This window comes from Pleurodeles waltl, chromosome 3_1, assembly GCF_031143425.1.
Source record: "Pleurodeles waltl isolate 20211129_DDA chromosome 3_1, aPleWal1.hap1.20221129, whole genome shotgun sequence".
Lineage (NCBI taxonomy): Eukaryota > Metazoa > Chordata > Amphibia > Caudata > Salamandridae > Pleurodeles > Pleurodeles waltl.
The window spans coordinates 384,055,767-384,071,927 of record NC_090440.1 but is presented as its reverse complement, the minus strand read 5'-3'; the positions used below and the strand labels follow the sequence as shown (position 1 = coordinate 384,071,927).

The 16,161-nt window shown below is 43.3% G+C and overlaps 2 protein-coding genes across 6 annotated transcripts in view; one reads left to right on the top strand and one right to left on the bottom strand.

Moving 5' to 3' along the window:
• EFL1 (elongation factor like GTPase 1) overlaps window positions 1-8,850 on the bottom strand; it is a 770,553-nt gene extending 761,703 nt beyond the window's left edge. Inside the window, exon 1 of one of the 4 annotated variants that reach the window (XM_069222577.1) lies at window positions 8,741-8,850. Coding sequence is in view for 1 of the 4 variants with exons in the window: in XM_069222574.1 (XP_069078675.1) it covers window positions 8,234-8,286 (53 nt within the window). In the remaining 3 variants the exon portion in view is untranslated. Of the gene's footprint in view, window positions 1-7,909; window positions 8,020-8,233; window positions 8,351-8,550; window positions 8,683-8,740 lie in introns of those variants that run through there. The other 3 variants (XM_069222575.1, XM_069222574.1, XM_069222576.1) reach the window with 3 other exon arrangements.
• The window catches only part of SAXO2 (stabilizer of axonemal microtubules 2), a 48,646-nt gene continuing 41,227 nt past the window's right edge, over window positions 8,743-16,161 (top strand). Inside the window, exon 1 of one of the 2 annotated variants that reach the window (XM_069222579.1) lies at window positions 8,743-8,838. In XM_069222579.1, coding sequence (XP_069078680.1) covers window positions 8,837-8,838 — 2 coding nt within the window. In that variant the 5' untranslated portion in view covers window positions 8,743-8,836. Of the gene's footprint in view, window positions 8,839-9,342; window positions 9,498-16,161 lie in introns of those variants that run through there. The other variant, XM_069222578.1, reaches the window with a different exon arrangement.

Here is a 16,161-nt window from a genome sequence, read left to right as displayed (position 1 = left end):
TCTGAATTTTGGCGGGTTCCGAGATGTGGGTCATAATAGCTCTGGCGGAATTCTGCAGCCGCGGCGGTGTGTTGGCGGTCTTCTGCACGGTGGTAAGCGGCTTTTACCGCCAATGTTGTAATGACCGCCCATATCCCTTAAATGTGGCATAGAAGCCCTCAAACAGAATGTTAGCTTACAAATAATTGTTTGAGCCGGCAATGTTCTAGACTTTGAAATGTATCCTCAGTTCCACTGGGAATAAGTATAGTTCCTCTGAATGTTAAGTTAATGCACTTGTTTTTTTCCACACGGAGGCACACCCTCGTGGCATTATGTCATAAACGTTACTTTTCCTGGAGTTGTAGGTGGACTTACACAAACTGTGTTACAATATTCAGATTCTAGGAATTTCAGTGATGAGGCTCACCTCATACGATAGCTGTATTAAAACACTGGAAGGTCCTTCTTTACAACGTTTATTTGGTAGTTTGTTCACTGGACCACAACACATACCTGGAGGGAAAGGATAGCTGTGTCGGAGAACAGAATGTCCAGAACATAATGTTTTCCATTGTGTAAACCAAAATAGTACAGAGAACATGGAGTTGCTGGTTCCACTTTCCCTTCCCATCATTAATGCTTCTGTTTTTACTCCACTTAGAAAGGTACTTTAGCTATATGTCTCAGGGAACTATCAGTGTGGTTACTTGTTCTGAAGAGGTGAACTATTCTAGGTAAAACAAAATCATTAAACGGAAGATTGGCGTTTCCCTTTGCCTCCATCCACTATAGAACACCTGTAACCTAAATTAATACAGACAATACATTTGCTGTGCAAAATAAGCAAAGGGATGCTGTACCTCGTAGGACAAAATAAAATGCTTTATCTAATATCGCCAATAGCCCCGTCAACAGGATTCAATGAGCAAAACGTTATTTTAACCACTAGCTATATGTCATTGTGCTGAAGCTACTCGATACATTTATTTGCCTTTCATTTCCGTTAGGAAAAACACTTTTAATTGCCAGCTATCAGGATAACTTTTGGTCAGTCCTCATTTTTAACCAACATTACTAAGCACGGAGGTACGTGATGGCGCTTAGATATAAATGGTAAAATTAAAGTGCAGGTCACTGCCTAATTATTGCTGTTGTATGAAAATCGATGTTGGTTAAAGATTAAGTTACTGAAAAGGAATAAGTCGACTACTTTTTGTTATGCCCACCAGTAAATACGCAAGTGGGCACTTTAATCAGGGTATTCATATCCTGGCACTCATGTTACACACAACTGAATTGCCAAGTTGGAGGCCACTGCATCAAAAAATAGTTTACTGTGCTTGTGTAAGAAAGTTCAGATCAGAACACCAATGAGAATCACATCAGTAGTGAGCAATATGGACAAACCCCAACTCACTTCCAGCCAAGATGGACGAAATTGTGGTCCACCATGTGAAGAGAGGAGTCAGTGCTAACTAACACACCACAGACCACGGAATGGCAGATGATGCCAGCACACCTACATGAGGTATACCCATGTGCCTAACTGAATGAACTCCTGGTGTACATGTGCTAGTTTCACAGATTACCGTGTGCCACAGGAGAAGGGCAGCTTATGTTCATGTCTATCTTCTTGGTCACAATAAAGGAGGAAAAAAGAGACTTTTGAGGAGCATCTTTTGCCTCATTATGCAACCAATAAGAACTTCCACACATCGCTGAACATCAGTGAGGGAGCGCCAATGCTAAGCATACACCTTACTCTCCAGCCAACCGTGACCTGGAATACTTAGGGCCTCATCCCGACTTTGGCAGTCTTTTCCAAAGACCGCAGAAACCGAAATACCACCAGCGCTAGCGGTCTTAAGACCTCCCTAAAACGACTGATCTCTGACTTCCGCCAGAAATTGGGTGGAATTCCGAGACCATTCGTGCTGGTGGTCAACAGTGCAGAGGCGGTACTGCCACCGGTACCACCACACCAAAAAGAGACCGCACACCGTAAAACGGTGTGCGGTGTCCAGACAGCGAGGCGCTGCCGGTGGTGGAAGCGCTAGGACCCGTCCCCTCCTGGACGACCTCCTCGACGGACGAGGTAAGAGGATCGTCCGACAGGGGAGAGTGGGTGTGTGTGTGTGTGTGTGTGTGTGTGTGTGTGTGAATGTGGATGGGGGGTGTTTGTCAGTCCGTTTCTGCATGTGTGAGTGTCTGTGGCTGGGGAGGGGGGGTGAGTGAGTGTTTGTGGATGGGGGTGAGTGTGTGTGTGTGTGTGTGTGTGTGTGAGCGACTGGGTGCATGAGTGCGATTGAGCAGATGGAAGGGGTGAGTGCGTGTATGCATGTGTATGTAAGTGGACGGGGAGGGGGTGAGTGTTTTTGTAAGTGGACTGAGAGGGGGGTGAGTGTTTGTTTAAGTGGACAGGGAGAAGGGTCAGTGTTTGTGTGAGTGGATGGGAGAGGGTGGAGCGTGTATGCAGTGCAGGGGGTGTGAATGTATGTATGTATGTATGCGCTGGGGAGAGGGGGTGTGAATGTATGTATGCACTGGGGGAGGGGGTGTAAATGTATATATGCACTGGGGGAGGGCTGTGTGAATGTATGTATGCGCTGGGGAGGGGTGGTGAATGTATGTATGTGCTGGGGATGGGGGAGTGAAGGCGTGCCTGAGTACCGTGTTTGTGTATGTATTATAGTGTGAATGGGGGTGTATGTATTATAGTGTGAATGGGGGTGTATGACGCGAGTGCGTGGGTGAGTGGGGGTGTGATCTTCAGACCGGAAGGGCCGTAATGAGGGCCTTAATCTTCATCAAGTAACATAAGAGCAGAACAAATATGCTTACACATTTTATACTTCACTAATGAACTAGTGAGCGCACATATAGTAAGTAACAAATACAGAGGAAGAGATGAGCGTTCAGAGTCTGTATGATTGCAAATCCACATAATGACGGAGACAGGGAGGCCACTAAAAGACTCCTCATGTTGGGAGCTCATTAAAACTGTCAAGAGCTTGTGTGGTCCATATGGAAGTTACAATCAAAGAACAGCGCTTGTGAACGGCTAACAGTTTTGGGGCCAAGAAGAACAGGTACAAGGTCTATGCCTGGAAAGTTGTTAATAGAAACAAGCATGTTGGCAAAGCGGCAGCCAATTGCCCCACAGAAACTGCTCCTGGCATGACGCAGCATATGGTCCATTGGTGGAAAAGCAATCACTTTGCCAAGGTGTGTAGGGTGGAATCCTGCAGACCTGCCAACGCAAAGGCAAATTCTAGAAGCAGGGGAAGAATCACAAGGATAAGGGATCGAAGAATCGGTGGAGAGAAAAGTGCATGTAATCTCACTGATGAAGTGGGTGCGAACAAGAAAATTACATCCCAGGGGCAAAGGAGTGATCTCAGGCCTATCGGTAATGACTCTGACAAACACCAAAGAGAAGGTAGATGCAGTGGTAATGGATCAGTATACATAACAATGTAATTTAGACTATCTCTAGCTGACCATAACAAAAAAATATACCTCTTGAGACATAAGACCAATAACATTGCAAGGTTTGTTTCTATGCCAAATGACAATTGCAATTAAAATTTTCAAGATACGTTTTTTTATCACTTACTTCAGCACTGATAGTCTACCGAGCTACAGTACAATAACAGTTTGTATTCATATTTTGTCAACGAGAAATTGAGAATGGAAATACAACTGAAAAGCCTGTCAGTACAACCACAACCCTCTACCACATACGTTTCAGGTTTCACATTTGCAAACAAGTGAAAGTGAAGTGGCTGTTGTCAAGTGGCTGCAAGACCACACATCACACGTGTCCAATGCCGAACAACGACAGCTGGATCCACACTACATTTCAGAATAGTCATCGCAGGTATAAAAGAGTTCAGTTATATCCACCGTATGTTGCGTTGATTTTATAGAAATTCTGTCCCTCTGGCACCTATCTCTGCACTGGGTCTCTCCTAACAGACTCAAAGATGAAACCTAAAGAACTTGAACAGCCAGTATCAGAGTGAACTTGCGGCTCGACAATCAAAAGGAGGGGCTCATCATATCGACCTAAATAAATAGTAGCGGTTTTCAAAACTAGATTTCACAGTTCACTGCCATTAACTACAGCAACATGAATAATCACACTATCTTATCATCCTCACAACATTTATTGGACTAAGTAAAAAGCAAATGGCTATTTCTCAGTGTGGCATAAGCAGTGAAAATATTTTAAAAAATGCCATCCATGAGGAACCTGTAGATCTCAAGGACTTTGGAATGTCAGCAATGACATTATTATAAGTATCATACTAAACTATCACTCAAGCTCTTCTGCACCACTCTGTGTCATATGTGTAAGCAAAGCCACCCATTTGGAGGAACACAAAAAGCTTAAGGTTTGCAATCACATTGTCAGAATTCCATTCATAGGACCATGTCAGGAAAGTGTTCATATGACCAACTGTGGGGGTTGTGGCGTTTATTTCCAGTGCATGAACTACTAAGGGTCCTAAACAGTTGGGTAAAGTATTACCCCTTCAGAATTTGGCTCTCAGTACTATTAGCACAAGTCAAGCAGTTGAAGGCTTCTTGGGGGTCAGGGGATGGTACAAAATACAGATGCAAGAATAAAAGTATGAAGAGTAACCCAATAAGCTGACTGTCTAGTCACATACTTGCTTTCGTGATAAAACTAGCATTTAATACAAGCACACAAAGCAGTTCGACAGCACGCTAAATAATATCCAGTGTCTAAAGAGCAATGCACTAGCATTGCACTTGGCAGTATCCCCAAAGTCACCCCTTCCCTTCTAACAGGGGTGGATATTTCCCATTCTATAATGGAGGCAACTTTCTGATGTGTCCCACGCTAGTCACCGCACGACTAAGTTGTGTTCTGGCCTTAAGAGTCAATTCGAAGAGAGCTACGTGCTAAGTTAACACAAGCCCCAGGAAGGCCTGATTGTGTAGGACTCTCTTATCTGACTGACCCAGAGCTGCCAGTGTGTTCGGGAGGACTGAGGCTCATCTTCTTGGGCTCCGTCTCGCTATGCGGGAGGGTCACTGTGTCTAACAGTCTTGTCTGGATAAGACTTTGGGGCTGCCACGAGTCCGAACTGTCCACAGCAGTTTCAGGCATCTCCTCCACAGCTTCCTCTGCTTTCCGTAAGTGGTACTACAGGCTAGGGTCTCTATGTCAGGTCTCTCTTGCTTTATCCTTTGTAAGTGATCCTCTTGGCACGATACTGCAGCTAAGCCTCAAAGTGGCACCCACCAGGCATATGAGGGTTGCCAACTTGACTTAATCCACCACAAGGGTGATGACCCTAATCTTTATGGTGGCCCCCATCTAGCATACAGGGGGTGCTGACTTTCAACAGCAATAAAGATAGCCCAAACTTTACGGTGGTCCCCCACCTGGCATACTGGATTTGCCGATTTACAGATGGCCAGCACTCTCTCAACGGTCCCAACCAGATAGGATAACTTACACTTCGCTCACTGGGATCCATCCACTCAACAGGATCTCTGCTGATCCTCATTCCATCCAAGCACATTCCTCCACCTCATCTGGTCCACTGATCTTGGCAGGCAGTAAGAAAGGTGGTGCGCCAGTCTCAAAGCAAGTGGTCTGGACTGCCTGGATGATGGCCCCTCATCCACCAAGGAGACTAGCAGATCTTGCTCCCCAGTCCTGGATTCAGCAACTTGAAGTCTTTGTGATCTCCTTTCCACACTAATGAACAGCTTGTGGGTCGAATCCTCCCACTTTTATAATCCACATTCAGAAACATATGTGTTTAGTATCTGGTCATTTGAAGTATGTGTTGCCACTTTACCACAGCAGGAGCATCTGCAATTCCAAGTGACCCACAACACAGACAGAGGGAGCAACCAGGGATAACACCTTGCAGCCAGTCCCCACTGAAATATACCTCACAAAGGTTCAAAGGCTCAATTTGATTTCCTGCCCCTACACACCAACTTCATCAGACCCACCATCTTGCCTGACAATGAGTCCTAGCCTCACTGACCAGTAATTCTTTCCTGAATGAAAGAGACTTTTGATGTGCATGGAACATGCTCTGCTCCCCTACCTCGAATTTGGGTGTCCCCACTTCAGACCTCAGAAATGTCAGCAATCCATGTCTCCTGTGTAGGGTTGCAGCCCTCACCCACCAACTAGCCTTTTGAGGCCCTGGGCTTCTAAAATGGAACTCGGGCCTCCACGTCACATACCACACACTTACAACACAGTGCACACACAAAAACTTTGGTTTGCATGCAAATGCACAAGTGTCGCACTACAGTCATCATGTAGGTCAAAGGTAACACAGCAGGGGAACTTTACATGAGCGGGTCGGTAGGCATTACTCTAGTAACACGGGTAAAAATGCCTGCTCCCACAACTGACTCTTATGAAACACACAACAGATATCTACCACTGTGTTTGTGTCACTTAACTGCTGGCAAGGGCAGTATCCCTCTACCACTATGAGGATAGCACTTGATGTGCCCTTCCTGGTCTAACAAGACAGCATTACATTTAGACAGGCCCCAGTTCTGGCACACATGAATCGGTGTTTGCCCATGACCAAAAATCAGTACCAGTGACTCAGATATCTATGCAGCTGGGGCACATGTCTGTGACCATTAAGGGGACTTATCCTTCTTAATCCGCCACACACACCATAACACTGTCAAACAGCCCACAACTTGAATCACACACATGCAAATCCATTAAAAAGCGTTGTGGAAGAACTGACTGATTAATAACATCCACTGCGCATTTGTCATTAAGAACCGGCTGGCCACAATGATAGATATTAGACAGCACAGTATTATCTCCAAAGAACGATATTGGTGTGAGACCTGCATAGTTACAACTGTATGCTATACTGGTTGTATAATTCAACAATAATCTGTGGACACAAAGGCTTGGTGAAAACCAAAGTGTGTCCCCGAAAACAAGTGCAGCTTCCTGTAGTAGAGATCCTGGTAGAAGATGCGATAACCAGGTGCACACGATTCCAATAAATGGACCAAATGGGAGGCTTACAGAAATCCTTTCTTTAAAAATAAATTTTAAAAAACTAAAATCCTCAGATCATCACTGGCGAAAATTAGCACTGATTTTTGTCAGCCAACAGACAGGTAACAACTGCTAGTAGTTATGAACGAGCATTCTAAACACCTTCAGGCGACGGTGGCATGCGCTACAGGTTAAGGCAGTGATTCCAAAGTTTGAAAGGATCCTAGTTACCCATGGGGTTCCTTTGGAACTAAAAACTGATGACATGGCTCCCTTTCAATGGCATAAGTTTTTACAGTCTCTCGAGAACCAAGAGAGCTACCACCAATTAATCATAATTTGATTGCTATAAGCCCATGAAGAATCAACGTGTTCTCTTTAGACTTGGCGAAGATTATTCAGGTCACAGATGACAGACACCTTAATTTGGTGATTATTTTTTCTAAGAGAATACTGGTCCAAACTTGCATATCTACAACGGTCATACAATATCTACGTCTATTAAGCCAACCATTACTTCTAATCCTACTTGGGCTTCTCAAACACTGGACCCTCACGATCACTCTGGAAGACTCCTGACCACTGGAAATCCAAACTAGTAAGAGGCCAAGTGTTGAGCGTGCACTGTCTCCGAGAAGGAAAAGTGTGTACGTAATTTGTAATGCATACAACTTACTACGACTTAGTGTAGTGACAAGAGGCAATGCCACAATCATGAGAAACATCTTATGTTTGAAAAAGTATAGTGAGCCTGTCAATGAAGATTCCAATAGTCAGGTCACATCTCACAGCATTTCTGACAACCACCTAGAAACATAACACGACGTGGAGCCAACGTGCCAACCAAAGGAGAAAAGCTAGGGCAACTGTAAATGAAAAGAATGTGTAACCTACCACTTTCGTTACCCCTTGGGACTCCTGCAATCCCTGCGTCGTATGGCAGGAATCATAGGTCACAATTGCACATCATGTCGGATCTCAAACCCTTCTTTGAATGAACAAAGCCAACTGTCAGGACACCCAACTTTGCGCCCACTAAATAAATGTTTCTGCATCCGTTTAGTAACAAGGGGGTGAACTAAGGGTTACGTCTGGCAGCTCGCCGACTTCCTCAAGAACTACAAGATCGGCGCCAATGAAAATAACAAAAAGGCTGCTCATTACAATCGAGTTTGACCATACCACGAGGGTGAGCATGCCTTGCGGCAGATGACCCACCTGGCCAAACGTAAACGGGATGAAGTGCTACACGTGGAAGTAGGTAAGCACATGGAAAACAATGCGGCACTACGAGTGCTTTTCAGTGTCGTGCGTCAGCACTACTCAACATTAGTGTAATATTTTCGACCGGAAAGAACTGTAATCGCTCATCAGCAAACAGATACTCCATTGTAGTAGGTACCTGTATTCTGAATCAGTGCTGAACAACAATGTATTTTTAACTGATCGGTAACCTAAATTAAGAACCGCTATACCATCTATTAATTAGTGTTACATCTCTACTTGTTGAGAGGACCGCCTGTCCCCTTACTTACACAGATCGTGCGTGAATTCAGTCTAATATCCGTCGTCCGTTGTTTATGTTTAACGGATGTCATTAATCCATAATTTTAGAACTTCCGGGTCGCGCAGTCCCTTAGCTCCCAGACCATGAGTGGGAGGTCCTGATAAAGTGTAAGAAAGTTATGACCCAATCATACTGCGCCGGATAGGGTTCTGAGGTACCTGATTTGCAGAGAAGTCTGCACGTGCCGCGCTTCACTCCGCCCCCTCTCCTTACAGCCGGTGTACTGCCTCTTGGCTGGCGGCTACCGCTCACTTATGTACGTAAGTGCTTGGCTAGAATTTTAGTCTCCCGATGTGATCTGAGAAACTACGCTATTCTGGCCGAGCATGATGCTGCTGCTGCTGCCTGCAGTTCCGAATTAGAGAGAGGGAATGAGAAGGAGGACAGCCATAAATCCTAGATCTCCCCGGGCAGTTCTTTTTTCAATTAGGGACTGTCCTAGCTACGCGACACATTATAATAAATTGCGGAGGGTGCGCGCTCGAATTTCCCAGCTGTCTCGTCAGACTCGTGATGCACAGTGACACCCGTTCTGTGTTTAAACTGTTGCCTCTTGCGGTGTCTCGTTTACTTCTCGCAGCAGTTTCAATAAGAGTGAACAGGCTTCGGATGATCCCATGGGTGTGAGCATTCTTTGTACCCGCCCCAAACTTGACGTTTTATGTCACCACGCTCGTCTTACAATGTTGACCAGTCGACGCTCACCAGTTGCCAGGCAACGGCGCGCGTCCCTGGTAACATAGTGAATTTGGGGAGATGGAACACTTGCGGGCACACAAGCGGGCACACAAGCGACAAGTGTTCCTCTGGCCATAGGACGCGCGCTTTATCACCACGCGCAACTAACAGCTGACGATTCCTGTGCATCTTCCTAAGCATGAAGCGCAAATGTATCTGCGAGATCTGCACCTGCGGGTAAGAGGTGGTAAGAGGTGGTCCGGAGCGACGCGCAAGCACCAGAATAGATGTACTCGTATAGTTCGTCTCCAGTTTACTCTCGATTTCCCACGTGTCAGTCCTCCTAAATTGCCTCTCTAACGTAACCCCGATGTGATTGTTTTGTAATGATTCTCCTGTTAAGCGCTCTGATGGCCCCGGACCAAGCCCGCTGTATATAAAAATATCACATTTACAGGGTCCCTCGTCACGTCATGAGTGATGCCTTCATCCAGCAATGATTTTAGACAATGGCAAAATGAAATCATTATGTCAGTGAACGCGAAGTTTTATTTAGTGTAAAATATAACTTATGCCATGTGGTACGACGTGGTAGAGACTTTCATCCAGTCCTTATTGTTACCCTGAACACTTTGATCACGCAGACATATGGAGTAGAGCGATTAATGTTTTTATTTTTGGCCCCATACTAGCTTCTGAATAATATACATCACTTGCATTTGTGTTTTTGTTTTCTCCTACGTCGGTCATATTGGGTGTCAGGATATCACAACAGTAATCTGTTTCTCGTTATTCACTGTTAATAAAGCAATACATACTCTTCACCAACCGCAATCAGAATATTGCCAGTCTTGCGATATTCTGATTACAGCTTTCAAAAATAAATATTAGATGAGTGTAATTGAAAGCCGTAATAAGCTGTAGTAGGTGTTTCATTGTCAATTCTTTAGTACCACCGATTGGGCTGTTTCGAAAACACGAAAATAAACTTAATACGTTGGGCGCAGTAAATGTAAAATTTCTTCTCTTTAGAGATGTGTATTTTATGATCTTTAGTAATTTTGCTAGTTGTTTCGCTTTACAGGAAATCATGGACAGTCTGCATTCTGTGTTACAGATATTTAAATAAATAAAGCATTTTTCCTGAACAGTTAGCCGAAATGTTTCTAGTGTATACATGGGCATTTCGTCTGAAACAGTCAAATATTTGCCAGATTGTCTTCAATTTGCAGACATTTTCCTGAAACGAAAACACTTATCTTGGTTCTCCACATTCTGAAACGGAGTCACTGGGTACCTACCGCATATGGGCAATGACCTGCAGGCTATCAAAACTAACACTCGAAGCGCTTACCACAAAGGCTTCAGTATTTGGGCTGACTGAGCTCTCAGCATTATGGGTCACTGGGAGATTAATGTGTCTGCTCTCACATGGGTCAAAAGCTACTTAATCACAGTCTTCCAACTTTAAACTGACACGATAACCTGTTCTGGAGGCGCACATAATATAAAAAGAAACAAACTCATGTCACGTTGACTTACGAACAAATGACGTTAACCAATAATGTTATCCGTAATGCTACTGTTTGAACCTTAAATGCTCCTGAGGCTAGTGTGACTACATACATCAAAACTGGATACATATCATTTTATGTAATGCACTACAAAGATATACACGACACCTTAGTATTGAAAGCAGATTCAGTTTTAAATCAAAGTGAAATATATCTATTTTCCAAATTGTTGAATCATTTTAAGAAACCTACATACTTGGTTATGTTATGTGATGTTATGTTACGTTATGTTTATTTGTAGAACCAACAATCACCCAGGGCGATATCCTGGCGCTGAGCAGGTGGGCCTAGTCTCGCCTAAGGCAAGTGGGGGAGCTATTTGAAAAGCCAGTTCTTCAGCTTCTTGCTGAACTCAAGTAGTGAGTTTTCGGTGAGATGTAGAAGACCTGATCTCCGGATCCGGTTCTGTGTCTGTGAGGGATGTGTGCAAGTAGGAGCCCAGTAGAGTGGAGGTGTCAGGTAGGTTTGTGAAAGGAGATGCAACTCTTAAGGTAGTCCAGACCTATGTTGTGTAATGCTTTGAAGGTGCGAGTGTGGGGTTTGAACTGGGCACACTTGTGTAACAGGAGCAAGTGAATCTTCTTGTAGTGAGTTGTAATGTGAGTGGTGCGTGGGAGTTTAAGGGTGATTCTGTCTGCTGAGTTCTGAATGTTTTGCAGTTTTCTGTTGAGTTGCTTGCTGATTCCGGCATAGAGGTGGTTCCCTTAGTCCGGCATCCTGGCAACAAAGGTGTGGGTGGCAGTTTTGCAGGTGTTGCTTGGGAACCGTTGGAGGATTTTTCTTAGCATCTTTAGGACTCTTGGTTTGGGAGTAGGGGTGCGTGTGGGTCCCAGTTCGGATGGCCACCAGATGGAGTCCCGTGGTGTTGTGTTCTTGCTGAAGATTATGACTTTTGTCTTGTCCATGTCAAGCTTCAGCTAGTTGGTCTTTATCCAGTCAGTCACTTTGGTAATGCATGCAATTGACTTTTTCAATGTGTGGGGGTCTTGTCCACGAGGGAGAATATGATTTGCATGTCATTGACGTAGGAGTGGATGTCAGTTTTGTGGGAGCAGATGAAGGCTGGCTGATAGGATATGAGCATTCTAAAGGGTCTATCTGAAAGACGAGTCTTGCTGATTTTCTCTAGTACTTTAACCTGGTACGGAAAAAGCAGATTGGTCTGTAGTTGGCAAGTTTGGTTGGATCTGGGGAAGGTTTCTTAAGAAGTAGAAGGTCTGTGGCTTGTTTCCAAGTGTCCAGAAAGGTAGGTATAGTGATGGAGGCATAGAGGATAGGTGTGAGAGCTTCACTGATGGGTTGGAGTGCTCTGGTGATGGCGTGGGGCACCGGGTCTGATGGAGTCCCATACTGTATAAGAGTTCATGGTGGCAGCTGTTTCATCTGTGGTGATGGGGGGCCAGGAGGTGAAGGTCCCTTCTCTGGTTGAAACTGGGAGCTGCGATGCAAGGGCATCAGGGTCCAGTTGATGGTCCAATGGGACCCTCAACTGAGAGGATGGGAGGATCGAGCATAATAGCCAGACCTGCCGACTTCGAAACTGGACAACCAGGTTTGTGTCTCAGCGTCAGCTCAACATTCTGTGATTCTGGGCAAATCACTTAATCTTCCTGTGCCTACAAAAGTTAATGTGTCCTTGTGTAACATAACTGGTGCTTATGTAATGCACTCGTTTGTGCTATATAAAAGTGCAAAACAAAAGTTGCATGTATGGAGGTTATCATGTTAGTTCTAGTTCTCAAGGCCATGAAGATCTTTCCTTAAGTAGTTTTATATGTGGTATTGAAAGCCACAATTTATATATATATGGTAGCCTAATAAAGGTATTATATGTGCAAGATGACACATTGTATTTATTTACTTTAAAATTCTAATGGTACGTGCGCATTTTCTATGTGCCTTTTGTTATAGTTTAATTTTTTAATTTGGAGAGTCGTAGAAAGCTGGTGCAAAACTATGCACCTTTCCATTTGTGGTTGCGTGTGCCCATCCCTATGATTCATTAACTGCATATTATATGAGTCTTGGTAAATGCTCACTTTGTTTAGTACTATAGCTTGCATATCACATTATGCACTTTCATTAAATTTCAAATAGTCACATTTGATGTATTTTTGAAAAGAATATAAAGTCACAGTTCCAATTTCCTTAGGAAAATAAAACAAAAGAACAAAATGAAACTAATTGCAACATTTGCAAATATTACGAGGAGGGAGGAACACATGAATTCATGTCCTCAAATATTACTATAACGTTCCTCATCAGATTTAGTATTTCTACTTAAAACCTAGAACCCACCACTACTGTGCCACTTTAAAAACTCATCCAGACAGGTTAGAAAACATTAATGACGTGTGCAAGTATTGGGAGACTATTTCATAACTTAAGTGTGCACACTGTACACTTTTTCCTTAGGATATTAGTAGACTACCATGATTTCTTTTTATTGTCCATTGACTATGGATGCTCTGCATTCTCCTTCATATGATAGATGGAAATGCCTGATTAAGTCTAAACAATTGGTAATTATTGTGGCACAAAGCATTCCATGTTTCTTAGCTTATCACCAATAAGGACCAACCAAATGAATCAATCTTGACGTCACTCATATACACTACGTGATGAAATAGAGGTAATGGGACATGGATTTGATTATCTTAAGTTCAAGGGTATTATACGTTGTATCGAGCTATCTAATGTCCTAAGCTCTGGCAGTTAATGTGGGGGCTATTTTAAATACAGAATCCTGTTGATCATCCGCTTTACTGAAGGTGGGTTTTGAAGCAATGGTTGCGTTTGAAGTAATGCCTGAGTTATGGTCCCATTACCAAAACGGAGTAACTTACTTTTGCCTGCCAGTTTCAGGCTACTTTCGATAGTATATCCTCTTTCAAAGATCCATAAAAATATTTTGCTGAGGATCTGATGCAGTGAGCTAAATAAGAGGCCATTATTCTTAGGAAACAAGCACACTTCAGAGCGGTAAGTCTGCAGTGCCTAATATGGCTGCATTTATGCTGATGGTAAGATGGGCCATAGGGTCTTGTACTTTGCAACTGCATTGTGCATTTATAGATTTTAATTGAGCATTTCACTTGATTGACTGTGTAATACTATGGAAGAATTATTAGTGTGCAATGCACTCTGAATCCTTCTCAATGTAATCAGAAAATTGTATAATGATACCTTAGTAGCAATGTACAGTTGGCCTGGTAATCTAGTCAGCAACAGTAGAGAAGCTCTCCCCGACTGCTATTAAGCAGACGACATTGTGCTGCGGGGTTAATGCCGGTCAGATTGTGATGGCTGGATCTGCCATTACAAATGGTTTGGCAATAAATTGTATTACCACTCAAACCATGTCAGTTATTCTATTACTTGTAGCCAGTATTGGTATCTGGGTTGAGGTAAGAGTCTTCATATGCAATGTTATATAAATATTGTGTAACCTTGGTTGTATATCTATTCCCTTTTATACCTTTCAAACTATACGTACATCAAATTTTAATGCTAAATTAAAAAAAGAAAAACGTGCTGACTGTTATCTGTCCTACATTTATATCACACTTACTGTTTTTGCCCTCTGAAAAAGACAAGAGGAAAATAGACAAACATGGTTGAATAATTAACACATTATATAACATTTTTATCTAGATGATTTTAAAACGTGTCTATAGTATGAATATTAGGAATGTAAAACTCTGAAGCATTTAGTTGAATGTTCATTTCCATTAATACCTGCAAGGCCGCTGGTACCTTCTGTCATAACCTTTTTTGCTGCCAAATAATACCCCAAACCAATTGTAAACTTCACAATCAATCAAACAACGTGTCATATGACTTTTAACTACCAAGCAGTAAATTGAAGTATGCATTTCCTTTATGTACACTATTAGTTCTATGTTTTACCCATATATTCTAGTGTAATACTTTTTCCAATAATGAATAAGCTTTGAATATCTGCAAAATCCACCGATGTATGATCAAATATTACATTGGCCTAAGGGACAACTCTAGTAATTCTTCATTTGTATTTTTTGATTTTTTAAAACATTTTTCTGTTTAACTTATTGAGGAAAAACAAAGTGTCTGTGATTCACAGATACGATTACAGCGTGCATTGTTTCTGCCAACACGAGGTCATAATTTGCAAATGTATGACTAATTCACAAACAGTTTCTACTTATATCTGCATTATTTATACATGTAATAAATGACCAATGTAATTTTGTGTAGTCCCCTCAAAAATGCAGTATTTCGCCTTTTTTGCCTATGGCTTGTATGTTTTGTAGGCATTGCATTCAATTTTGTCCCAAGGCTTAAGAAATGAGTAGGCTTTTTCTTTTTTTTTTCTCTTTTATTTTCGTATACATTATCCCCATCATAGACCCACTGTGTGATCTGTATTACATTTTGTGCTTTCCTTCACTTACTGGGTGTGTACATCCATACCTTTCTGGTGTAACACAGAAGTGAAAATAATCGTGGTAAATGTATTGAAACATGGTCGTACTTACAGAAAAATGTAACAAGATGCACATAGATTGTTGCAAGAACTTACACCTCTTTCACATTTTGTGAATCAGGTATGAACGGTGCATATGTATGTTCCAAGTTTTTCCAAGAACAAGTGAACCTTGTGCCCAACTCATCCTCTCCCTCACCCGCAACCCCCACCACCAAAACCAACCTACACGCTGCTCTCCTCAACACCGCCAACTGGATGGCCACTAACCACCTCAAGCTCAACTCCAACAAAACCGAGATCATCATCTTTGGCCCCAACAAAACCACATGGGACGACTCCTAGTGGCCCACCGCCATAGGCCCGCACACAGCCCCTCAAACCAGGCACGCAACCTCGAATTCATCCTAGACCCCTCCCTCTCCATGACACAGCAAATCAATGCTCTAACCTCCTCCTGCTTCCACACACTCTGCACTCTAAAAAAATCCTTCAAATGGATTCCCCCAGAGACCAGGAAGACAGTCACCCAGGCACTCATCAGCAGCAGACTAGACTACGGTAACACCCTCTACGCCGGCACCACACTCAAACTCAAATGCAAACTCCAGAGAATCCAGAACACAGCTGCACGCCTCGTCCTTGGCCTCCCCTGCCACAAACGAATCTCACCACACCTCAAATCCCTTCACTAGCTCCCCATAGACAAGAGAATCACATTCAAGATCCTCATCCACGTGCACAAATCCTTCCACAACACCGGCCTAACCTACCTCAACGAAAGAGTGAACTTCCACACGCAACCTCCGATCAGCCGACCTCGCCTAGCCACAGTCTCCCGCATCCAACGCACCACCACAGG